Source organism: Lepisosteus platostomus, chromosome 26 (genome assembly GCF_059453375.1).
Source record: "Lepisosteus platostomus isolate fLepPlt1 chromosome 26, fLepPlt1.hap1, whole genome shotgun sequence".
NCBI classification, from domain to species: Eukaryota; Metazoa; Chordata; class Actinopteri; order Semionotiformes; family Lepisosteidae; genus Lepisosteus; species Lepisosteus platostomus.
Genome location: NC_142636.1, coordinates 7,249,805 through 7,274,290, shown reverse-complemented (window position 1 = coordinate 7,274,290; position 24,486 = coordinate 7,249,805). Strand labels below are relative to the sequence as shown.

At 52.0% G+C, this 24,486-nt stretch overlaps 2 protein-coding genes across 2 annotated transcripts in view; both read right to left on the bottom strand.

Annotated features, from left to right (window-relative positions):
• pmf1 (polyamine modulated factor 1) lies at nucleotides 1-10,601 on the bottom strand. Its single transcript, XM_088621371.1, has 5 exons — nucleotides 6,261-10,601; nucleotides 3,888-3,993; nucleotides 2,766-2,866; nucleotides 1,454-1,649; nucleotides 1-479 (listed from the first exon to the last, which is right to left on the bottom strand). The coding sequence occupies exons 1-5, from the start codon at nucleotides 6,539-6,541 to the stop codon at nucleotides 438-440; spliced, it is 726 nt and encodes a 241-aa protein (XP_088477497.1). The 5' UTR covers nucleotides 6,542-10,601; the 3' UTR covers nucleotides 1-437.
• A 138-nt stretch (nucleotides 10,602-10,739) lies between these two features.
• Nucleotides 10,740-24,486, bottom strand: part of dennd4b (DENN/MADD domain containing 4B) — a 51,829-nt gene continuing 38,082 nt past the window's right edge. Inside the window, exons 17-29 of the mRNA XM_088621370.1 lie at nucleotides 23,672-23,800; nucleotides 22,534-22,681; nucleotides 21,974-22,129; nucleotides 20,859-21,087; nucleotides 19,876-20,167; nucleotides 18,584-18,688; nucleotides 17,251-17,426; nucleotides 16,423-16,591; nucleotides 15,639-15,878; nucleotides 14,386-14,485; nucleotides 13,609-13,774; nucleotides 12,439-12,497; nucleotides 10,740-11,282 (exon numbers count right to left, since the gene is read on the bottom strand). Of these exons, the coding sequence (XP_088477496.1) occupies nucleotides 11,137-11,282; nucleotides 12,439-12,497; nucleotides 13,609-13,774; nucleotides 14,386-14,485; nucleotides 15,639-15,878; nucleotides 16,423-16,591; nucleotides 17,251-17,426; nucleotides 18,584-18,688; nucleotides 19,876-20,167; nucleotides 20,859-21,087; nucleotides 21,974-22,129; nucleotides 22,534-22,681; nucleotides 23,672-23,800 (2,115 nt within the window). The 3' untranslated portion in view covers nucleotides 10,740-11,136. The remainder of the gene's footprint in view (nucleotides 11,283-12,438; nucleotides 12,498-13,608; nucleotides 13,775-14,385; nucleotides 14,486-15,638; nucleotides 15,879-16,422; nucleotides 16,592-17,250; nucleotides 17,427-18,583; nucleotides 18,689-19,875; nucleotides 20,168-20,858; nucleotides 21,088-21,973; nucleotides 22,130-22,533; nucleotides 22,682-23,671; nucleotides 23,801-24,486) is intronic.

Here is a 24,486-nt window from a genome sequence, read left to right as displayed (position 1 = left end):
TCAACACAAGGTAGCGTTTATTGTTAACAGCAAGAAAAAGCACAGATGCCTTCAACCGATGCCAATCCAGGCACCCGTCTTGAAGCCAGTCTACCAGTTGTTAGGAGACACTGGCCTGGAAAACCAGCTGGGCTACACAGTGCACTGCCTTTCCGAGTTCCAGAGGTTGATTCCCAGTGCGATCCAGCAAGAGAACTGCAGGCTGCTGGGATGTGTGTCCATGTCTGTGTTCTGGATACGTCCACTCGAGTTTAGGACTCACCCCCCAGGCGTGAAGCCCTCCCAGCTAACCTCTCTGGTTAAAGAAATGGCTCTTACTGAGCAACAGTCTGTAATGGTGTTGTGGGGAGGGGGGGGGAGGAGAGAGAAAGTCTTCTTTACGAACAGAGGCTGCCCACACAAAGTCCAAGATCCGTCCCCAGCGTCTCTCCCACAATCTACAAACTGGAGACAAACTCCTGCACGGCCGACTCCGACACCTGGGAGAGAGAAAAGGCAACACAATGACACCTGAGCTGGACGGGCTTGAACTGGGCCACCGCCGTCCCAAATTCGTGTAATCCTCCCCTCTTATTTCTCTAGGCAACAACAGCGTGTAGATGTACACAGTGCCAGCTGTTCAGGTCTGACAGCAAGTCTATGACCCAGATCTTTATCTTTCCCTGCTGCTGAACACGAGCATTACCAAGGGTACTTTTGTACACATCAGAACATCACTCTGTGACCAGAAATGTCCCGTTCAGGAGAAGAGCATGTATTTAAACAGAGGAGGGATCTCTAAAGATTCTAATGACAGGATGCATATTCAAGTGTGCAGCTGTCCCAGACCATCAACGACGGCTGAACGGGTCCACATCCAGAGTCAAATAACACACTTTGCCCGATTTCTTAACATAAAGGAATTGAACTACACAAGAAAGCACTCTTGCCTGTTGGACAGGAGACTCTCAGTGTGCTCTTAGGACGGTGCTCTATTAACTGAAGCCCTGTAACTTAAGATCAACAGCTCCCTGCTTTGAAACGCAGCTCCAGCAGTAACAAGATGAATTTCAGAACCATCGTTAAGGGAGCCGTAACTACAGAACGCACGTGACGGTTATTTTAATGTCGTTTGTAACACCCAGTCGCCGGGCGTTTGCGTCTCATACGAGATGCTTTGAATTGACCTCTTCCGCGTACAGGCCAGGCCTACACGAGCCTCACGGAAAATACCGGGACTGTCAAACCGCAGCTGGTCTCTGTTCGGCCAGATCCTGCCCAGCGATTTCCAGCAGGTGACACAGTCTCAGGAGGTTACAGATCTGGAGGGACCTTCACCCCAGAAGGTCAGTATTACTGACGTGTATACCAGTGAGCTGGATAAATCCCCAAAGGGCGACCGGTTGATGGGAGGCCTTCCTTAATGAACAGCTGAAACTGTAGGTTCAACAGCGGCGCAGGCCCTCGCTCCTACCTGCAGCTCCTCCACGCTCTGGCTGAGCTGCTGCTCTGCGCGGGCGATGGCCTCCCGTCCGGCCAGCACCTTCTGCGCCAGGCTGGCATTCTCCTTCTGCAGCTTCCTGAGCTCCCGGCGCAGGTACTCCTGCTGCTGCAGGTAATAGGGCATCACAAAGCCGCACAGGTCCTCCTCCGGGACCCCGCTGGGCCGCCTACGACGCACAAACACACACACACAGCGACAGGCATGAACCGCTCTGCCCCACAATCCTGCCAGCCGAGATCCAGCGCAGGTCTCGCTTTTGGCACAGGGCTGGAATCGATTCCAGACCCGGGGGTGCTGTATGGGAGGAGTCTGCATGTTCTCTGTGGTCACATGGGATTCCTCTGCGGGCTCCAGTTTACTCTTACAGTCCAAAAACATGCTGGTAGGGTAAGTGGCTAATTGAAAAACTGATCCTGGTGTGAGTGTCAGGCTCGAACCTGCAACATCTGGACCGCAGGGGCTCCACCTGTACCACAGGGGCCTTCAGCCCTGGTCCCGGAGAGCCCGTGTGCACCATGACATCACCAGTTTCTACCTGAATGTTACGTCCTGGTTGGTTTGGTTTTGTCGACTCCCCTCCCATGGGGAGGTCAGTTTTTGGAGGTGGGTCTGTCCCTAAATTGGGTCTCTCTCTGGATTGGTTGAAGAGAGAGGTCCGGTTTTAAACGCCCATACGGGACGTCCGGAGAGCGGTGTGGAAGTAGAAACAGTATGACGTATCGGATTTGTTTTCTTGGCTGTGGTGTAGGGTTGAGATTGTTGTGGCGTCCATGTTTTCCATTATAGCCTAGTTTAGATAGAGCAGAGAGACAGCTTGCTGCCCCTTTCTCGGGAGACAGGTTTAGAGGGTACTGGGTTGTAGAACAGTGTAATTAGCGGGTTTTTTGTTTGTTTGTTTGTGTATTTCCAGCCGTTAAACCCTGGCTCATGGGTTAGTCCCCATTCGCCCCTAGACTGAGCCATACTGGGGACATAACACTGCATGAGACGATTCTACCGAGCTCAATGAAACAGGCAATGTGTTAACTGGAATCAATCAGAGATCATTCAGGACTCTCCAGCCCTCGGGACCAGAGTGCTCTTAATAGAGCAGATTACCTGCTCCATGCAGGAGGGTGACCTGCAGATTAAAAAACAGGGGACCTGTAAACTGAAGTGCTCTGGGACCCGTGTGCTGTCTCGGTGGACTGATGCTCGTGGACACCGGGACAGATCGACTGTAGGAACGCTCGTCGAGAGTCCCCTGCCTGACTCCGTACCAGCGGTGGTGGGTTATCCTCACCAGGCAAGCTCCATGCTGTCCTCGGCTGCCTTCTCCAGCCTGTCCAGCTCCTCGAACTTCACTTCCAGATCGCCCTCCTCTACGATCTGCGCGATGTCCTCCTGCACACAGAGGAGAGCAACGCCAACACACTTCGCTCAGAACAAGGGCTGAGCCATCAGCCTACCCAGAAATACCAGGGAGAAGCTACTGCACAGCTTGAATCCCGCAGCTGGCAGAGGAATCCTACTCCGTTGGGCCCCTGAGCAAGGCCCTTAACCCCAGCTGCTGCAGGGGCGCCGTATAAATGGCTGACCCTGCACTCTGACCCCCAGCTTCTCTCCCTGTCTGTGTGTCTCATGGAGAGCAAGTTGGGGCATGCGAAAAGACAAATTCCTAATGCAAGAAATTGTATAGGGCCAATAAACTCATCTGATCTTATCTCCAGCCTGTGGTCTGTATTCCACTTGCTAGGAGAGGTCTGTGACAGTAGATGTCGCTATGCTGCCATTCAGAAACTCAAAGCACACTCTAGTTCTTTGGCCCTGTGTAGTGTATTGAAGGCCAGTAGACTAAGCTGCTGTTACTTCTGGTATAGCAGTGCTGTTTTCTGCTGAATTAAAACTATTCCTGAATAAGGTACTGTGCTGTCAGAGTTGCTCACTACCGTCATGTCGGTATTGTATCGTTCGCCCTGCACAATTTAGTTCTGTCCATGACTGTCCGCTCCCTCAGTCACGAGCTGGCCGCCCCGTGGTCTTGAACACAACTGCTCCGGGGCCTGCTGCTGGAAAGGCACCTCTGCCACCTTATCAGAACAGATTAAAATAAAAGGTTATTTGATCCTTCTAGCTTATTTGTTTGCTAGTGACCAACTGATCTCTGGGGATCTCTTCCAGCTCTTTCTATAAGGAGGTCAGGCTATAGGCTTCAGTAACATAACTGGGCAGCCTGTTCCACCCTCCCACCACTCTCTGTGTAAAGTCATGCCTTCTGCTCTCAACAGCAAATGGTCTTATTCACTGTGGGCCCATTATAATCCCAATTCAATAACAACTGCACAGAACATAAATCACGGACTTCTATTCCCTGCATTTTCTATGAAAGCTGGCTGCTCTGCCCCCCCTCAGCCCCAGCTCTCACCCTGATGGAGTCCTGCAGCTGGGAGACGAACTGCCTGTGGATGCTCTCGGTCACCTGCGGGCTCTCCTTGTACAGGGGGTGGAAGGTCTGGGCAAACCTCTGGAAGCTGCACACAAGCAGACGAGGGTCAGAGGGGCAGTGCTCCTGTCTCGGACCCCTCCCACAACGAGCCACCAGCAGCTCCGGCTACTGCAAGACGTCCGGAGTGTTTGTCCCCTCATACAACATTTCAACCATAGAGCCATTCTCCCAACACCACACAGACTAGCAGCTGTAGAACAGGAAGACTTCAACAGGACCCCCTCCTGGCTCAGAGATGCTATACAGGGGGTCTCCAACATACGTCAGGTTTAGGGACCATTAAGTTGTAATGTATAGAAAAACAGCACATACAGTATAAGGCTTATTTTCCCCATAAGGACAGCAGAAATATGGAGGTTAGGAAGTGTAGAGCAGGAACTTTGCCCAGAAACTTAGATCAGGAAGATTTTCCCTTACGAATTAATGGAACAGTTGAGTTGAGCTCCTGACCATAACTACGATTGTAGCTACGCAAGCTTGATCCTGGGGTATAATGATTCAATATCTCAGTCACATGCAACAGCGGGGTCTACAAGAAGAATTTTTCATGTTAGATTTTGCTCTTCACAATATTATTTCCATTTTCCGGGACAACATGATCCAGTAAGACCAATGTCGCTCTCAGCGCCTAGAGGAACCGAGGAAAAAGTTTTCCCCAGCTCATCGACGACATAAATGCGAAACAAGGTACTGTATCGCAGGGTGACTTATAATGGGGATCCCCCTACATCTCTGTGAGCTGCCGTAAAATCAAGTCAAACGAGACAGACCGTGCAGTAAACCACGGACTGTGGCCTGCAAGCTGAGGACATCAGCCTGGCTGAGCAGAGCTTTCAAAACTGCTCAGTCTGTAGACAAACCCCTCTTCAGGCAACAGGACCCCCTCCCCAGAGGGAAAAATTGTTCGAGGGGCGACACCCCACCAAGAACGAGGTGCCCCTTGTTAAACTTCACCACCTCAAATACTGTACAGCTGATCAGTGACGTCGCACCCAAGGGTGATAAATCGCTCTGGTCTTGGACAGCCAGCAGCCGACGCTCCAGGTGAATTCAGGGAGACCAGACAGGCAGAGCTCAATACAGCGTCTTGTCAGCGACTTCACACACACTGCCTGCGCAGATCTTCACGAATCCTGACCTACAGAACCGATTCTGCTGCCCAGCCAGGTCGGCACAGAGCCAGGACAAAGGGGACTTGCAGGAGCACCAAAAGGAGCAGCTGGGAGAAGCTGTGCAATTGGTCCAATTAAGAAGATAACGAGCCGGTTTAGATCGTTAAGAGGGAAGCTGGAATGCAAAACCTGCAGGACCAAACAATTTGGACTAGTCTAGAGGTTTTTATAGCTCTGGTCCTGCTGACCCCCAGATCTGCGGACTTTCATGAGAACATAAAGGCTAAAAGGATACAAAGAGGGCATTCAGCCCCACCAACCTGTTTGGTACTGAGCAGCTCACTGATCATAATCAGGATGTTTCTTGAAAGTAGCCAGGGCACTGAATTCAACACCCCCCTCACTTGTTCCATGCTCCCACAACTCTTTGTGTAAAACAGTTCCTTCTGTTCTAGGTTTACAAATGTCAGCATAATTGCCACTGTCTTAATGGCAATATATACACATCTAACTTGTAACTACGATAGTTTTCATCTCTTTAATACACAGATTTCAAGTAACTCTAAAACCCGCTATTTCGTACCAAATGTGGTTGTTCACGGACAGGCGACTAATCAAACCCGCCCCATTAAGGCTCTAATCAAGTGACGCCCAGCTCAGCTGTAATTAAACATTGCTTGAAAACATTATAGGACATTATAGCAGACAAAGATTTTCCTTTACAAACAGAAAATAAAAATCGCTTTCCTCGTGAATAGGCAAGGTGAAACCGCACTGAACAAACGTTTTGCATTCGTATCGCATCGTTTTTATTTCACTTGTTGTAGAGCGGTTTTAGAGCCTAATAACGCCCCGTCTCCCTTTGGTCATTGTATGAAATAACTGATCGCGATATCGGAAGGCTTTTTAATCTACAGCACTCGGACAGGGTGAATTTTGCACTGATAACAGGTTTACGGGGCACCTTTTACGAATGAGCGGGTTTGGATAAGAGCGTCAGCTGGACAAATCAATAAAGAAAACTAATATTACTTTCCAAACTGAGAAAACAAAAGCCGATTTTACGACCGATCCGTAGTGGTTTGGTCTGGGTGGAAAGAGATCGCAATAATTGTTTTTAATTTCCGTCTTGAGCTTTCGGTGTTCACGAATGACAGCAATTCCGGCTTTCACTTTTCACCTGATGTCGTTGATGAGCTTCTGCAAGCTTCTCTCCATCACCCTGTTGAACGTTTTTAACCGGGCCGGCTTGGGCTCGGTTCTGTCTTTGCTTAAATCGGTCATTTGGGTCGAGACATCTCCTCCCTGACCCGCCTGAGGCCCGGCCGCTGCAGGGCGGGACGAGCCCGGAGCCTCTCCGCTATTCGAACCCCCGGTTCCGACACCGTCCTCCGCCCTCGCCTGGGTTTCGCAGTCCATTTGCTCCGGATCAGACGAAAGGTGCTGCGCAGTTTCCTCCATCGCTTCTGCAGTTGTTTTTCCAGCAGCCCGCCAACACGCAAGCACCGCCTCCTAACCGAAAAGGAAGTAGGTTTAATGACCCTCCATTGGCTGATATTGCAGTCAGTCAATATAAAGAGGGGCCCGCCTTCCACAGAGAGCCAATCACGCACGTTGGCATGCCGCCGAAGGTGGGCGTGACCCTCATGACTAAAAGCACTGCGATTGGCTCGTTCCATGTTGTCAGACATCACTCATTCACTGACCACGCCCCTGTGTTTCTAATGCAGGTGCTGTGATAACTTACAGAATCTTATCAATTCACTCCTGTTTGACAAGCAGACTGCCTAAACTCTCGATTTGTAACCTTTCTTATTTGTGATCTCTGTCCTCAGTTACGTCGTTGTTCTCGGATTCACCGTAGAATGCGCATCCTGTTTTGTAGAGAGCAAACGGTGTTCTATATTTTGTTTTCGTCTTTTCAGTTTATCATTCTTGTTAATGACCCGGCCATCTTAAGAGCTAGAAAAAATATTTCGATATAAAATACTCACATATGGAAAGCAGACCTGCTCATCAACGCATGCGTTACCTATCGTCAATGACTGTTAAACACTAAACTCCTGAACTAAATAATATTGTAGCTCCCCCCCTACCACGAATGTTTAAAAAAGAACGCCCCCCTACGAACTAAAGTTTTATCCTTTAATAATAAAAAAAACTATTAAAGTTTTATCGTTGTGTAGGATGCTTGTAAAATAACCGATATTCGTTTGTTAATAAAGCGTAAAGAAATGTTGTCAGAGCCTATCCCCTGTGAAGTGTAAAACTACAGCTAAACGTGAGCTAAAAAACGAGCAAATACCAAAACACTTTTTTAAAAAACCAAGACATTTATAACAGAAACCACAAGGCATATAAATTACAACAGCGAAACAACGTGAAAAGTAAAATATTTAAATAAGCTTTCCTCTTTTTTCCCATACAAAAATAAAAACAATAAAATGTATAGAATTTCCCCTTCTTATGTTTCTCAAGCTAGCTTTGAAATCTTCTGACCCCCCAAAAAACGAAAACTAAAAAAAAAAAAGTCGATACACATTAAAAGCAGGGTCCGAAGTGGTTTCACATTTAAAACAATAGAGCTAAGAAAGCGCGGAAGTATCGTTGTTTCCTTTAAAAATGCACGAGCAAATTAGTATTGGCAAACTGAGTGACCATTGTTACATCTACCTCACTGGGGCGGGGCGGTAAGATCGCCCCCTGCTGGGCGAGGGCTGTATTTTGCTTTTACAGTCCCTTTTCAGAACGAAGTGAAACATGAGACTCTAAAAATGAGTTCCAAGCAGGTCCTCGTGACCTCAGAGCTGGCTTTTGCCAGATTCAGGTCATCAGACCGCAATAAAGTGGCGAAAAAGGAAGATATTTAGCTGGACTGATTGCTTGGGACTGAAGCCCTGCCTGCTTTAAAGAATCTGATCTCTTCAACGGCTTCAGAAATCGATTCACACAAGGCACTCTGAGCCCCAGGGGGACCAGAATCCTTATGAGCCTGTGGGGAGCAAATGGATGCTGGCATTGATCTAGCTCAAATCAGCAAATCAGATGCAAAAAATATCAGACGCTGTGATCCAATCAGAATCCCTGTTTTGCCAGATTCCTACTGCAGTTTGGAAAAGCCCGTTTGTTCTTTAAAGCCGGTGCCTCGGCCCTGGATGATCACCCTGATCTATGAAGGGGGAAGGGAGACACCCCTCTGTTTCAGAAAGCACTGTCTCCTGCTCACCCCAAATCCTATGATCAGGCAAGGCAAGGTGAGGTGAGGTGAGCACCCTCCCCAACACCACCACAGTCCAGGTCCCAACCCCATTCCAACTGCTGTTGCTGGCTAACTGGGGATACAGGGAGCGCAGATGTCTGATCTATGCCTGCCTGCACTTATTGGTTTCATGGCAATCTTAAAGACTGATTTTCAAAATGATGTGGTCAAAATGCACGTCTTTCGTAGGGTGTCAGGCAAGTTAAGGCAGCAGGACGTGACCTGTGGCTCCTTCCATTAGAGACCTGTCCATCGATCAGTTCCTCGCGTCTTAACTGCTTATCGGGAGGATTAATGGAACAATACAGGTGTGGGCAGTACAGAGGCCTTGCACAGGAGGGGACTGGAAGGGCTACATGTTAAATCTGGGCTACACAAGACCTGTCAATCGTGCAAGGCTCACCCAGCTCTCGAGATGATCAGCAGGGAGCAAAATACCATCCCCACTTCCTCTTGATCCCTTTGCATTTGTATTGGTACAACCCCTCTCTTCAATTCTCCACCACCCAGTGAGCCAGGAACATGCAACTGGCTGTTTAACTGCTGTATTGGTCCTCGCCCTGAGCAAAGACATAACGCAGCTCTTCGTCGCACAGTAAATGGAGTAATGGAGCAGACTGGTAGACTACTGCATAGTCCTGAACGTGTTGGAAGGCGTAGATCAGTGCCACCCCCTTCCTCGGGGCTCAGAACCTATTAGGAGTTTATTAGGAGGAGAGATGAATAGGCAGACGTGACAGCTAGAGGAAGGAGAACATCCTTTGTTTGCTGTTGGAAGGGTCAGTTCAGTGTCCAGTTTTAACATGTCTAATGCACACAGAATCAACAGAATCAATGGGTCACCTCTGTCTCAGCTGCAAAAGCAGTTGTGCACCATTGTCTTTAATGATGGAGAGTAAAGAGCCTGTAATACTCACAGCATTGTGGCTGACTCTTTACAGCACACAAAGCATTCATTTAAAAATGCAACAGAATACAATGTGAACTCTTGCGGTTAAAGGAAGGTGAGGATTCTACAAGGTCAGGAGGAATTTCCTTCACCATTAATGCCATTAGTTCACGTTCTCTGTCTTTCAGGAGTGAAAGGGGTTAATCTGACTATGGAGTTCTCTGTACTGGCTTTAATATTTAACAGTCATTAGATGCAGTACAGGCACATAACGATGCCCCTCATAGTCAGAAAGCCAAGTCTGTCTATTCATCTTGTCCACACAAACTCGTAATGGGATCTGAGGTGTTGGTGGAAACCAGAAGAAATCCAATTAAAGAATTTGCTCGCAAAATAATTTCCCGCCTTTCTCCCCCCTCTGCCTACTTTTCAGGCCTGCAGGGACTGGCAAGCAGGTGAAGGGCAGGAGATCTTACATGAGTTTCTGCAACACCGCAATAGGCAGCTGTTTTAAGACTCAGTTCTCCAGCAAGCTGCGATTCCTGGAGCTGCAAGGAGTTAGTGCACATTGGAAGTCTGAGTGATCCTCGGCCAGAAAGCCAGGGGGGCTCAAGCCAGCTACCTTCAACCCTGGCCCTGCTGGTGTTTTCGCCGACTGTGCGCCACAGCCTGGGCAATCCTGGTCACGTTCTGCTGGCAGCTCTATCCAGACTCAAAGCCGTGACCTTTCAATCGCAGGCTTCAACCTGCTCTCCGAGCTGCTGCCTCAACTGGATGAGCCGCTTGGCTTAACAACGTTTTAACAAATCCAATGCTCACAGAATCAATGGGAAAATCGAGATAAATGGCTCATCTCTACCTTACGGGAGTAGCAAAAAAAAAAAAGAGGTGTGCACCAGGGCACTGCCTGTGGCCCAAGTCAGATTCCAAACAACCAGCAAGACGCGCGGGATAGTCAGTCACCTGGAAATCCTCCAGAATAGTACAGAGCTGCCATCTGGTTTACAAACACCCTCCCCACAAAACCAGAACAGTGAAGTAAGCCTCATCCATCACAAGGAACGAAAAATAAAACAAACTCAAAGTCATTCTGTCTCTCTCCGGGGACTGCCGGGGGACATGGGAGGAGCGGCAGGGGAGGGAGGGACAGCTGTCCAGTTTGACCGTCTTTCAGGGATCAAGTCCCCTTCCCACAAACCACCGCCACACGCACACGGCCTCCCTCCCTCTCAGAGGGCATCCGCCTCCCGGCAGGCTGTGCCGCCTCAGCTGGTACCTTACTCCTCGCCGGAGCGAGGGGAAACCGGGCAGCGGCTCCTGGTCCGAGTCTCTGGACAAGGGCGTCCGCTGGCCCACGTGCGGCGATCTCCTGGAAGCCGTGACTGAGGGCAGGGGCTGAGCAGGCAACTGGGATCGGAGTCGGAGAAAGCAATCCGTAGGGAATTTGGGCTGTACAGCGGAGAGGGACAGGATGGAGGGACTAGGTAGGTATTGTTTTTTTTCATTCTTGGTCTTTCATGCCAATGAAGCTGCTTTCATGGATCTAATTAGTCTTAATTAGTCATGGTGAAGGGCGTCATTAGTTGCTAATTGAAGACTCCTATAATCACATCATGATCAGGCACGGAGACTACTGCTGCAGGATGGCCTGTCATCAGAACAGAGGTTTAGATTGTTAGAGGTTAGGGGACAGCAGACAGGTCAGGGTCTAGTGTGTAGGGTGTAAAGACTGGGTCTTCGCAAGGAAGTGCACCACAGATCGAAAAACACCCCCTTGAAACAGTTTGGAAGAAACAGGGCTTTGGCGTCTAAGAAGTAAGGGAGCAGGGTGAAGACTGCCCAGGATAGTACATTCTGCCTCCTTCTTGCCCGGTGCCTCTGTGGCTCCCCCTGGTGGCCAGGCAGGGATCAGCACTCCAGGGGGATGAGGAAGGACTTGCGGCAGTCGACGGCCTTGGGGCTGGGCGGCTGCGCCCTCTTCCTGCGCAGCTCCTCCCTGCCCAGTGAGCCGCTCAGCCGGCTGTAGGCTGCCTTGTACTTCTTGTCGAAAGCAGCTGGAGGGAGAGAGAGAGAAGACATTCACTTCATTAACTGAAGAGTTGTTAATGGGGCCAGCAGGGGGCGCTCACCCTGCGGTCCATGTGGGTCCTAATGCCCCTGTATAGTGACGGGGACACTAAACTGTAAACAGGCGCCGTCCTTCGGATGAGACGTAAAACCGAGGTCCTGACTCTTTGTGGTCATTAAAAATCCCAGGGTGTTTCTCGAAAAAGAAGGGGTGTAACCCCGGCGTCCTGGCCAAATTTCCCATTGGCCCTTACCAATCATGGCCTCCTAATAATCCCCCTCTATGAATTGGCTACATTACTCTGCTCTCCTCCCCACTAATAGCTGATGTGTGGTGAGCGTTCTGGCGCACTATGGCTGCCGTCACATCATCCAGGTGGAGGTGGAAGGGATCCCCATTACCTGTAAAGCGCTTTGAGTGGAGTGTCCAGAAAAGCGCTATATAAGTGTAAGCAATTATCAATTATTATTATTATTATTATTATTATTAACTGACCTCTTTCTCTACATCTGGGGACGGGCTGAAGAGCAGCAGGGCCCCTCTTGTTCTTATCCCATGAGCTGGTCTTAATTGCTTAATTAAACTTGGTCAGCTGGTCAGATCCTTGAAATCAAACCACCTGTTTTGGGCCTTGATGACTCACTGACCACGAAGTACCTGTAGCTGCATCAGGGCTCCCCTTCATGACAAGAGCTGCTCTATACTGCACCACTAAGGTGATCAATCCATGAAGAGTGTCTGCAGTGAGGCGCAGTGCTCAGGGTTCTGGCCTCAAAACTACGAGGCACTGGGTTCAAATCCCCTGTGGAGCCCTGCTACTGTTTGTATACAAGGATACCAATGTCAGAGCCTGTGCTTAACCCCATGAGGTGCTTGCTCGGTGCTGTCATTAGCACCCAAGCTGCTGCAGGGGACCCCGTTCCTGAAACGGGCCTGCAAGCCAGCAGCAATGTCGGGGTCCTCTCACCCATACGGTGCTGTGGAGCTCCCGGCACCTCAAAAACAGAAATGGCTCTGACAGGACAGGTCCCCATTCTCCCCCCATCGTAACAGGGGCTCTCAATGAACTGGCCATTCTAAATTGGGTGTGTATGTATAAACTGGAAAGCAGCGGGTGAGGCAGAGGAGTCCAGATATCTTACCCACATGATCCTTGCCCATAGCAGCCAGGGTGAGGAAGAGGAACTCCCGATACAGACCCCTGCGGGAAGAACAGACACACCTGCACAGTTACCACTGTGCCAACACGGCTTCTTGTTAGGAGTTTACAATTAAACCGTCAAGAGCCGCTTTGCTGTTTTGTGAATTGCCAGCTGGCCTGGGTTTCTCCAGGGTCTCTCGAGTAGAGGTGTGACTCATGTGTCCTATTGCCTGATTTAGCCACATGAAAGAGAACAGTGGTCTTGGTTAATTAGGGATCTGTGCTAAGGATCTGCGCCTGTGGCTGGAAGGTTGCCGGTTCGTATCCCGCAGCCGGCAGAGGAATCCTACTGCATTGGGCCCCTGAGTAAGGCCCTTAACCCCAACTGCTCCAGGGGTGCTGTATAAACGGCTGACCCTGCGCTCTGACCCCCAGCTTCTCTCCCTGTCTGTGTGTCTCATGGAGAGCAAGTTGGGGTCTGTGAAAAGACAAATTCCTAATGCAAGAAATTGTAAGGGGGTAATAAAGTGATCTCTTATAACTTTCTCACCTTGATAACACTTTATATAGTAACAAACTGCTACTGACCAATAATACATTTATATTTTGTATGAATCTTTTGCCAGCTAGATCTGTACTGCTTTCTTGATTATGACTCCCAGCAGCCATATCACCCTGCACCTGGCTGCTGCTGGAAGAGGTGTTAGTGGGACCAGTAGGGGGCGCTCACCCCAAGATCTGTGTGGGTCCTAATGCCCCAGTATAGTGATGGGGACACTAGACTGTAAAAAGATGCCAGGGTGTTTCTCGTAAAGAGTAGGGGTGTTACCCCAGTGTCCTGGCCAAATTACCCTCATCATTGCCTCCTAATAACCCTAATACCTAATCCATCCTAATACCTCCTAATCCATCTCTGAACTGGCTTCCTCACTCTGCTCTCCTCCCCACTGAGAGCTGGTGTGTGGGGAGCGGACTGGAGCATCATCCAGGTGGGGCTGCACACTGGTGGTGGTGGAGGGGATCCCCATTACCTCTAAAGCGCTTTGAGGGGAGTGTCCAGGAAAGTGCTATAGAAGTGTGAGGGCTGTTTCTGGGGATCACAATCAAGAAACGTCCCGCTGGCTTTTACCCGAGTCGCGCGGCTGTCCGCGAGGACGCGGTGGGGTCTCACCTCTGGATCAGGGGAGTCCCCGGCTGCTTGCCCACGGTCTCCAGGAAGAGCGACACGGCCTTGTGCACCTCGTTCATGCCCACCCAGCGCAGCACCTCCTCCAGGAAGCCCAGCGTGAAGGGGTGGTTGTGTCGGCGCCAGCTGTGGTGTCGCATGGGCACACCGCCTGGGGCAGAGACAGAGGGGCATCAGGCACGCCCGAACTGCTTTCCCCGGAAACGGGATATTCCAGCAGGAAGCAGAGATGCTTTCTGGTGCCAGTGCAGGAACGGCTTATTCCCTGACGCACACCAGGGCCAGTTTCCCCAGAGGCCAGTTACCCCACGAGCATGTTTTTGGACTGTGGAAGGAGCCCCCCCGGGAAAACCTATGTGAACATAGAGAGAACATGCAAACTCCACCCCGACAGCACGCCAGGTCCAGATTTGAACCCAGGGCCCCAGCGCTGTGAGGCAGCAGTGCTGACCACTGCGCTGCCCGGCCTGGAACCAGCCCTGTGCGAAGAGCAAGATCTGTGCCCGATCTCAGCCGATAGGATTGTAGGAGAGAGCAGTTCAGGTCTGTCGGTCTGCCTCTCTGAGTGCGTCGCAGGTGCTCCAGCGGGGTCCCAGAGCAGGGTCACGGTGCCCTATCACCTGTGCCGCCATGCCACCCATTTCACATACCATTACAGGTATGCAAATCATTCCTGACTGGTTTTGTGCAGGGTGACGATGAATGCACCTTGGCGACACTTTCAAGGGGAGCATGTTCATTCGGAAAAACTGCGGATCTTACTGTGTATCCTCCAGAGGACGTAAAGGGGGGGCCAGTGGTCAGTGTCGGGGGTGATGGTGTCCCAGAGCAAGCGCACCCTCCAAGCGGAGCCTTCCGATGCCTGTGTCCCAGGAAGAAAAAAAAATCCAATTTCAGCCACATCCACAGAATAAAGGAAAAGCCCAGTCAAATTAAAAACTTAACTGCACAATGAAATGTTGCCATCTACACAGTTCTGGACAAGGGGTTCAGTGTACATTTACACAAACACGGATACCACACTTTGGTTAGCAAGTGCAGAGTGTATTATTTGTTCATTATCAGCCATCATGAACAACGCCTCTCATCCGCTTCATGGGACTGTTACTGGGCAGCGGAGCACTTTTAGCAACAGACTGCTCCAGCTTGGTGATCAAGGGAACGTTTCCGCAGGTCTTTCCTCCTGGCGGCTGTCAGGGTGTATAACGCTGCCCTAGGCTAGGACTGTTAGCCCTTCATCTGCTCATCTATGGACAGCATGTTGCTCCATTGGACTTTTTGGACAATCAGTCTGTATAAAGCTATGCACATTTTGCACATATTTTATTGTTTTTACAGTAACTATGATCATCATATTTTGCACACACCTATGTATTTATTTATTTTGTATAACTTTTCGTCTATTCTGATGTCTGTTTTTGCTGGTCTTGGGCTGGACTGCTGTAACACATCAATTTCCCTATGGGATCAATAAAGTCTGATCTATCTATTATTTTAGACAATACCACCAACTGTCGGACAGTCTGAAATATTCATTTCAAGTCCCACTGCCACGTCTAGCTTTGGTTCGGCAGATTCAACAGAGATTGAAAAAAGGCCAATTAAGGCTGCAGGGTGTTATTATAGCTGATACTTACTGCCTGAAAACTTTCAAGCCATCTGAAAAAAACACCTGAAGCCAGGCCTGCTGCTGCCCTCAGTGACAGCACTGGAGACAGTCATGTCCTTGTGAGGGCACTGCCATCATCAGCCTTCCTCTCCGTAACACACCAAAGGCCTGGTCTGCTATTACTTTACAGCCCATAGAAAGCACCACAGAACAGGCCATTCCCACCACTTTGGCCAGGTTGGGGCATTCTTATGTAATGTCATTCTCTACAAATGTGGGAGGGCAGTTCCTAGCCTGTGCTGGAACTATGACCTCCTAAAAACTGACTTCATCAAGCGCTTTGAGATCATCATCTTGCTTGATCAATCAAGTGACCGATCCATTATTGTGACTGGGGGTGGCCTACCTGCGACAGGTGAGCGGCGAGCTGGGAGGAGTGGATGAGCTGCAGCAGGTTGCTGGGCAGGCCCAGGCGCCTGAAGTACCACACCAGGTTCCAGAAGATGATGGAGTGGCTGTCGACCAGCTGGCCCTGGGACAGCACGGCCTCGCCCTCGTTCTCCAGCAGGCTCTCCAGCTCCTTCCGCAGGACCAGGGGGCTGAGGTACGCCACCGTCACCAGGGGGGGCCCGCCCGCTGCGGGGGCCTGCAGCCAGCCCCAGAGGCAAAACACCACTGTTAGCCAGGAGATTTACCACCCAACAGCTGCATCAGCAGGCGTACACTGCAAAGGAACAGCTAAAGGTTTTGTTCCACCTTTACCTGTTCCTTTGCCATAAAATAGATGAGCCGAGAGCAGTGGTTAGCATTGCTGCCTCGCAGCCTGGGACGCTGGGTTTATTTCCTGGAGTGCTGTCTGTGTGGAGTTTGCATGTTCCCCCTGTGTTTGCGTGGGTTTCTTCCAACAGGGCAAAGACATGCTGGTAGGTTAATTGGCTTCTGAGAAAACTGGCCCTGGGTTGAGTGTTTTTGTGTCTGTCTGCCCTTTGATGATGGACTGACATCCCGACCAGGGTGTGCCCTGCCCTGTGCCCACTGCTTGCTGGGATAGACTCCGGCTCCCCTGTGATCTGCTGGATTACACTCTGCATACTTCCCCAAGGAGGCAAAAGAGCTACAGCCTAAATAACAGCGCTCAGAAAACTGACATCTGCCCTCCTACAGAGGGAAGAAGCGAGCGGGTTACGTACCGGTGCCGCAGAACTAGTCTCGGACTGCCCGCTGGTCTCAGAACCCGAGTCCTCGCTGTCCAGCCCGTTGTAGAGGTGGCGCACCGACGCGGTCAGGGCACCAGGGGGCGCCGTGCCGCCATCTGTGGGCGGAAAGCCTTCCTCCGCGCTGACAGAGTCTCGCTCCGAACTGGACACACACAAAAACACGCCCACAGGGGACCCAGAATGAGTCAGACAGAATTCACCTCCCCTGGTGTCCAAACATCACTAAGATGAGGCCGTCATTCTTTGCTTAGAAGGCCTGCAACATTACTAAATATCACCCTTGGGTGCCCAGAGAGAACACAGAGAGACCCTGCTAGGGCATGTTAGCATGAGACTGACCCCAGATGAAGTTTACTTGTTTCCAACCTCACTAGAAGACGGCACACTGAAGACAAGGTGTCGCACAAATAAACGCCAAAGTTCATGTAAGAGCAGCTACAGGAGGCAAGGAGGCAAAAGAGCTACTGCCCAGATGATAAGGGGCTCAGAAAACTAACCATCTGCCCTCCTACAGGGGGCGGAAGTGAGCAGGGGGCAGTGGGGAGTAGGAACTGTGTCTCAGGTCCTATGGCAAGGGGGTTGTGGGTTCAAGTCCCACATCTGAGTGTGGTGCTTTACCACAAGGGCTCTAGTCTCGTCAGCCAGCTGTATAAATGGGGTATCAGAACATCCTATTGGGGGGCCAAATCAGGTCTGGTACTTTCACTTCGTTCTCCAGAGGCCTGGACAGGAGGCCAGAGGTTCCCCGGCTTTCAGATCGCCCCTGAGCCTCCGGAGGGCGCCGGGGCGAGGGCAGCCCACCTGGTGGGCGGGCCCGGCTCGCTGATCTCCACGTTGAGCAGGGGCACGAAGGTGCAGGTGCAGTAGGGGCAGGTGGAGTTGAGGTTGGAGTCGTCGGAGGTCCAGCCGGCCATGATCTCCTCGTCGTACACCAGGGAGTTGCACTTCCGGCACAGGCTGCAGCTGGACATCAGCACCTGCGCCAGGAGCGACACGGTCAGCGGCTGCCAGGCACGGCCGGACACGGCCCCCCTCGCCGGCGCTCTGACCCTGCTCCTGCACAACGCCACCGTTTCCCATCGAGGCACTGTGTCAGTGACGCTTTGCTCAACAACAGTGCAGACACTTTCGAAAAAATCCACTGAATAATAATCATAATAATAATAATAATAATAATAATAATAATAATAATTCCTCGCACTTATATAGCGCTTTCCTGGACACTCCACTCAAAGTACTTCACAGGTAATGGGGATCCCCTCCAACAGTCTGCAGCCCCACCTGGATGATGCGCCAGTCCACTCCCCACACACCGGCTCTCAGTGGGGAGGAGAGCAGAGTGATGAAGCCAGTTCAGAGAGGGGGATTATTAGGAGGCCATGACTGGTAAAGACCAGGGGGAAATTTGGCCAGGGCGCCGGGGTTACACCCCTACTCTTTTAGAGAAACACCCTGGGATTTTTAATGACCACAGAGAGTCAGGACCTCGGTTTGACATCTCATCCGAAGGACGGTGCCTTTTTACAGCATAGTGTCCCCGTCACTATACTGGGGCATTGGGACCCATACAGACCACAGGGTGAGCGCCCCCTACTGGTCCCACTAACACCTCTTCCAGCAGCAGCCTCAGCTTTCCCAGGAGCCAGGTACTGACCAGGCTCACACCTGCTGAGCTGCAGTGGGGCTGCCAGCTGGGAGCTCCAGGGTGAGATGGCTGCTGGCATATGAATAAGAAACAGAATGTCAGCTCTCAAGTCTCTAACGGCGTCACCCACCATTTCCACTGGGGTGCGCTCTCCCTAGGGCTCAGCTCTTAGCTTCTCGCTGCAACAATGTCTCGTTATAACCCATTCTGAATGACTGCACGCTGGAACATCACCGAAGTATTACACCGCTCTATCTTGCTATACATGTTTGTCGTGACCTGTTTATGAAAGAGCAACGATGGTGTGTACAGTCTTTTTTTCCTTGCTGGTCAGAGGTACGCCAGGGTCTATGGTTTTAGAGGGGACACTTTAAATGGGACCCGACCCAACCAATTTAATCTGAATTCATACGATTAACTAACGTTCAGGTTTAAGGTGCTCGGTAAAGTCCGCACAAAACCCTCCCTGCTCGACGGACATCGCCTCACCTCCAGCCCGCTGGCCTCCTGGGCGGCGTCCCACGAGGTCCGGAGGTGAAGGGTCACGGAGGCGGCGTCCGAGAGGTCAGCGTCGCTGCCGACGGACAGGGAGCTCTGCGGAGGGAGAGAGGGAGACAGCTTGTGCTCCTCGGCCAGCCTTCGGTTCGGGAAAGCATGACAGCGGGTCGCAGGAGGTCTGCTTCTCCGCCGAGCGTCCGCGCCAAGGAGCGAGCGAGCGAGCGAGCGGTGTGCCGGTGACCGGGTATTAAACTTGGGGTCTTCGCAACCCCAGAGTGGGGAGCGAGGGACCTCTGCAGACCTTAAGAGGGAGGATGAAGCCCGAGGCCGACAAGCGCTGGAGGGGACTGGAGAGGAAAATCCCTGATCCCCGTGCTCCTGCAGAGGGCTGGACAGTTTCAGAGCCGGGACAGGGGAAAGAGACATGCACTACAGCAAGTGGCCTTGAAGGGCTCTGTCATCGTGCAAATCCAGCCCCAGCATCCACTTGCTCTGGCTGATAAAGGACCATCACCCTCTGGAAAAACTGGTGTGGTATAATAATAATAATAATAATAATAATTGCTTACACGTATATAGTGCTTTTTCTGGACACTCCACTCAAAGCGCTTTACAGGTCATGGGGATCCCCTCCACCACCACCAGTGTGCAGCCCCACCTGGATGATGCGACGGCAGCCATAGTGCGCCAGAATGCATCAGCTCTCAGTGGAGAGGTGAGCAGAGTAATGTAGCCAATTCAGAGATGGGGATTATTAGGAGGCCATGATTGGTAAGGGCCAATGGGAAATTTGGCCAGGATGCTGGGGTTATACCCCTTCTCTTTTCGAGAAACGCCCTGGGATTTTTAATGACCACAGAGAGTCAGGACCTCGGTTTTACGTCTCATCCGAAGGACGGCGCCTGTTTACAGTATAGTGTCCCCGTCACTATACAGGGGCATTAGGACCCACATGGACTGCAGGGTGAGCGCCCCCTGCTGGCCCCACTAACACCTCTTCCAGCAGCAGCCTCAGCTTTCCCAGGAGTCTCCCATCCAGGTACTGGCCAGGCTCACACCTGCTGAGCTCCAGTGGGGCTGCCAGCTGGGAGCTGCAGGGTGAGATGGCTGCTGGTATACAGTAGAGACTGCACGACTTTGCACGAGTGTGCACTTATCGTAAGATGAGTTCGAACACCTGAAGAAGGCTCCACCGCCGAAACGCCGTTTCTTTTCCGCAGGGAATAACCCTTTACTTGTTCTTTTATTGCACGATGTTTACTGTGACCAAGCTGGGCACTGACCTCCGAGGCGGCGGGGTGGAGCCGGTCCTTGGCCTTCAGCAGGCTCTCCGCCACCTGGGACTTCCTCGACTGCCGCTGCTCGGAGACCCGGCGCCCGGGGAGGCCCCCGCCCGCCGCCGGGCGCTCGTCCACGCTGGCGGTGCGCCGCATGGACGCCCGGTGCCTGGTGGGGGTCAGCAGCTGCTGCAGCTTGCCCGCCAGGCCGCGGCCGGGCGAGGGCGCGCTGCGCACGTTGTTGCAGTTCTCGTCCACCGCCTTCCTGCCCGGGCTGGCCCGCTGCCCGGCCGGCCGGCTGCAAGGGGAGGAATCGGGGGGCACCACATCGTCCTCATGCGCGCCACACAGCTCAGCCCCAGGCCGTCCCACTGTGCGGGATCTCATTCTGTTCTAACCTGCTCCTCTGGGTGCTCAGGACTGTTCCTACGGGGCGGAGCGGTGGCTCTGTGGCTCAGGATCTGCGCCTGTGGCTGGAAGGTTGCGGGTTCAAATCCCGCAGCCGGCAGAGGAATTTTACTCTGTTGGGCCCCTGAGCAAGGCCCTTCACCCCAGCTGCTCCAGGGGCGCCATATAAATGGCTGACCCTGCGCTCTGACCTCAAGCTTCTCTCCCTGTCTGTGTGTCTCATGGAGAGCAAGTTGGGGTATGCGAAAAGACAAATTCCTAATATGAGAAATTGTATAGGGCTAATAAAATGATCTGATCTTATCTTAAAGATGGGCGAGAGTGTCCCTGCACCACCCACGTGCCCTAAAGGGGGCGCACTGCTGCACCCCTGAGGTCCCTATACTGTTGGTGAGCTATGCTAACCATGCCTAGGGCATGCCATTCCAGATTTTTTAAAGAAAAATGGACACTGCAACAGAGAAGAAATGAATGCACTAGTGCACGCTACACTCCGTGGTGTCGGAATCGCAGAAGCCCGGAGGGTCAGCCCTGCTCTCGACCGGTGGGCCCAGCCTGTGGGGTCCGGAGGGCTGGCCTACCTGTCTGGCCTCTCTCCTGGCTGGCAGCTGCAGGCCTGGCCGGGCTCGGCGCAGTCCGCGTAGAAGGTGGACAGGCAGACCTGGCTGCGCTCCACGGTGTAGCGGGCGCGGGGCGTGGCCGGGGGCGTGGGGTCTCGGGGCTGCCGGCCCGGGGCGGGGGGCTTGCCAGCCGCTGCCAGGCCGTCGGCGCCCACGGTGTGCCGGGCAGTCTTCCGGAGCGCCCTGGACTCTGCCGGATGAGGCCAGAGGTTAAAGAAAGCCTGATGGGGGATTAAAAGCGAGCCGATCCACGCAAAGCTGAACATCTACCGAAAACTCCCTCTGATTTTCTCAAAGTTCCGCTTCTCAAAAACAACTATATGGTTAAACAGACACGGAGAGTCCTCAGAGGCCTCCAGGAAAATGCCCAATGTGTATTAAGAGACCGAAGCGCAAAATCACTGCCTCTACCTCCCCTCCCTCACTATGACTAAAAGTGACCAATTTCTGGCGGTCCAGAACGGATCAGCCAATCCTGTGGTTCCAGTCCGGCTCACGTCAGGTCTCCGACTGGTATCCCCCAGCTGCCGTGGGGTACAGTGGGCACGGAGCATTTCCTTACAACAGCGCCCACTGGGGCAAGCTCGCAGCAACATCAGGAACATCCCTGGCACTGTGGAGCTCAAGGCATAGCAATAGCAATGGTTCTGTACCCCTGAGAAAGGCTTCAGCAGTTCTTTCCAGTACAATGTTCACTTGTATAACTCAGAGCAAATGTAAGGCGCTTTGGATAAAAGTGTCAACCAAAGAAACACGGACATATAAATATAAATATTGCACATGTATCAGATTTAAAAAGGGACATCACTTCATTGTATAAATATTGAAAAAAGAGCTCTGTTTGTACTGAACCTCCAGTGTATTGAATGGGCAGCTGCATGGAGTCTTGACTGGTAACTGGAAGATTGTGGTTTCCAGTCCCAGCTTTGACACTGCTGTTGTACCTCTGGGCAAGTCACTCGAATAACTGAGTGCAGATGTAAGTTGCTTTGGATAAAGGCGTCGGCCAAATGAGTCGGTAAACCAGAGGCGACAGCAGAAGCTGAAATCTCGGGGCTTTCTCGTGGGCTACTCACTGTCTGCCGGGCCTCGCATGCTGCTCAGGCTGTTGCTCTTCACCAGAGGGCCGCTCAGCGATTCGTGGCTGGAGCCTTCACTCAGGCCGCTCCAGCTGGACTGTCGAACCAGGCTGGAGTGGGGGCGGGGCCTCGGGGGACGCTCGACCAGGTTATCTGCAGGCAGGCCAATCAGAGCGCAGGATACGAAAGTAACCTCACCTGTTGGTGCACCGTACAGGAAGCAGCAGATTTTGCAATCAAAGGTAAATTGTACCGAATCTTTAACATGTTTCTGCAGAAGTTAGTGGGGGGGCAGCAGGGTGATACTGCAGTTAGAGCTGCTACCTCACCGCTCCTGGCTCTCCATATTGTGCAGGGGATGTGAGCAGGAGTGAAAGCGAGTGTCCTGATCAGGGTGGAGTGGGAGTGGGGCTTTCAGAGATTCTCTACCAGATTATCAGTTTGTTCCCACTGATATCAGGTGACCCCGAAAGCGAGCAGCCTCTGTGCACCCCGCAACCGTAACTCTTTCTGTACCCCCACAGGACAGAGACGAGACCCGACGCGAGAGCCCTTACCTGCCCGGGAACACAAGGGCGACTCCCCCTGCTGGCGCAGTTTGATGGGCTGCCGGAACTGCGCCACGCCGAGCACCACGTTGCGCAGCTTGGCCCAGCGCAGCCGGGCGCCGTGGCTGGTGGAGGGCCACTTGCTCTCTAGCACCGCCTGCAGGACGGGGGCGGGAGTGCAGGTCAGTGCAACCACCCGGGTTAGTGCGTCACCTCATGATGCAAGAGGTCTTCAAAAACTCCCAGCAGGCTCCATTTTAAGCTAACTAACAGCAGAGGCAATACTACAGGGCAGAAGTGGCCAACCCCAGTCCTGGGTCCAAATCATCAATGTGCAAAGCAGTAGAGTTTTAATCAGTTTAATATGTCTATTGGTTCCATTCCACCCCAGTGGTCCTTAAGAGCCACAGGATGTTGGCATTTTAATGCCAGATGATCTGAACTACTAAACTGAATTAATCATCAGCTTCTGGAGTCAAAATGAAACCGATCTAAGAAATTGACAACTTCAGTGTGATCTATGGGTCTCTCCAGGACCAGGCCTGGCCACATTACGGACTGTTTTTTTCTTATTCCTCTAACGTCTTCCTAGAGTAAACCTCAGTACCGACAGAAAACAAAAGTGGAGCATGATGCTGTCCTCTGATTTACGAGAGAAATGTAAAAATCCAGACTGAAAAGACTCTCCAGCAACCCCACTATAACCCTCCCTTCTTCTGCAGTAAAGACAACTGATCTCTGCAATGTCTGCCTTAGCACTTCCTTATCGTGAAGCTGCTGGGATGTCTGTTTTCTCATTCAGCAGGCGCTGGTCACGGCTTGTTCTGCGCAAGACGCTTTGCAAAGGCGCATAGGACAAAGTCAACAGCGAAGGAACAGAAGGAGACACCCACGAACAGATCTCGAACATCGATCTAGCAACACTCTGCAGATCACTGCAATCTTTTTTGAACAGCGGGAGTTCTGTCTCGCCATTTTACGTCCAGCTGCTGGGGCTGTGCTGCCAGCTCACAAGAAGACCGCCGGACACCCCACGCCCCCTGCCAGCTGGTCTGTTCCAAGCCGCGGGGACGTCTCTTCCAGAGCGCGGGGCCACCCGGCCCGAGGCCCTGTCTGGGGACGAGAGGGCGCGCCGGGTGCCACCCACCTTGTTGTAGTAGCCGTAAGTGATGGTGTTGGGCGTGATGCCCGCTTTCTTCATCTCCAGCAGCACCCGCACTGCCAGGACGGGCTGGCCGTACTGCCCACACAGCTGCATCAGGATCCGGTAGCACACCTGCCGACACAGAGGCGCGTCCCGTTACCCCTGCTTTCCGCACGAGCACGGAGCTGCTGTTCACGCAGCAACACGCGATCCTACCACCCTGGCTACGGACGCAGATCAGGACAGAATTCCCAAAGAGAAAGGTGCTTAACTAACGCCCATGTCCTCGGATCCCTGTTTCTCCACGGATCCTCCAGTCTGAGTGCTCTGTTGGCTCTGAGTTACAGCACCACTGGGCTGTGTGACACAATGCTTTAAGACCCAGATCACTGGCTGCTGTTTTCTGGATGGACTCCTAGTGGAGATGTGAAGCAACACCTTAGTATCTCCCTGCACAACTGAATTCCCCCCCTGGCCTTTACCAATCATGGCCTCCTAATAACCCCCCTCTCTGAACTGGCTCCATCACTCTGCTCTCCTCCCCACTGAGAGCTGGTGTGTGGGGAGTGGACTGGAGCATCATCCAGGTGGGGGATACACACTGGTGACCTGTAAAGCGCTTTGAGTGGAGTGTCCAGAAAAGTGCTATATAAGTGTAAGCTATTATTATTATTATTATTATTATTATTATTATTATTATTATTATTGCTTGTTCCATCATTATTTTCTTAAGACAGAAGGGGAAAGACGAGAATGTAGGCATCCCATGACCCATCAGAAGCAGCTCCTGCGTGGCTCAGCCAGTCAAGGAGCTGGAC

Excerpts from the sequence above, each read along its gene's own strand:
- pmf1 (XM_088621371.1), bottom strand. The coding sequence starts at position 6,541 with ATGGAGGAAACTGCGCAGCACCTTTCGTCTGATCCGGAGCAAATGGAC. Across the intron at positions 2,867-3,887 it reads AGCTGCAGGACTCCATCAGG|GAGGACATCGCGCAGATCGT; the intron begins GTGAGAGCTGGG and ends CTCTGTGTGCAG. Across the intron at positions 480-1,453 it reads AGAGCGTGGAGGAGCTGCAG|GTGTCGGAGTCGGCCGTGCA; the intron begins GTAGGAGCGAGG and ends TCTCTCTCCCAG.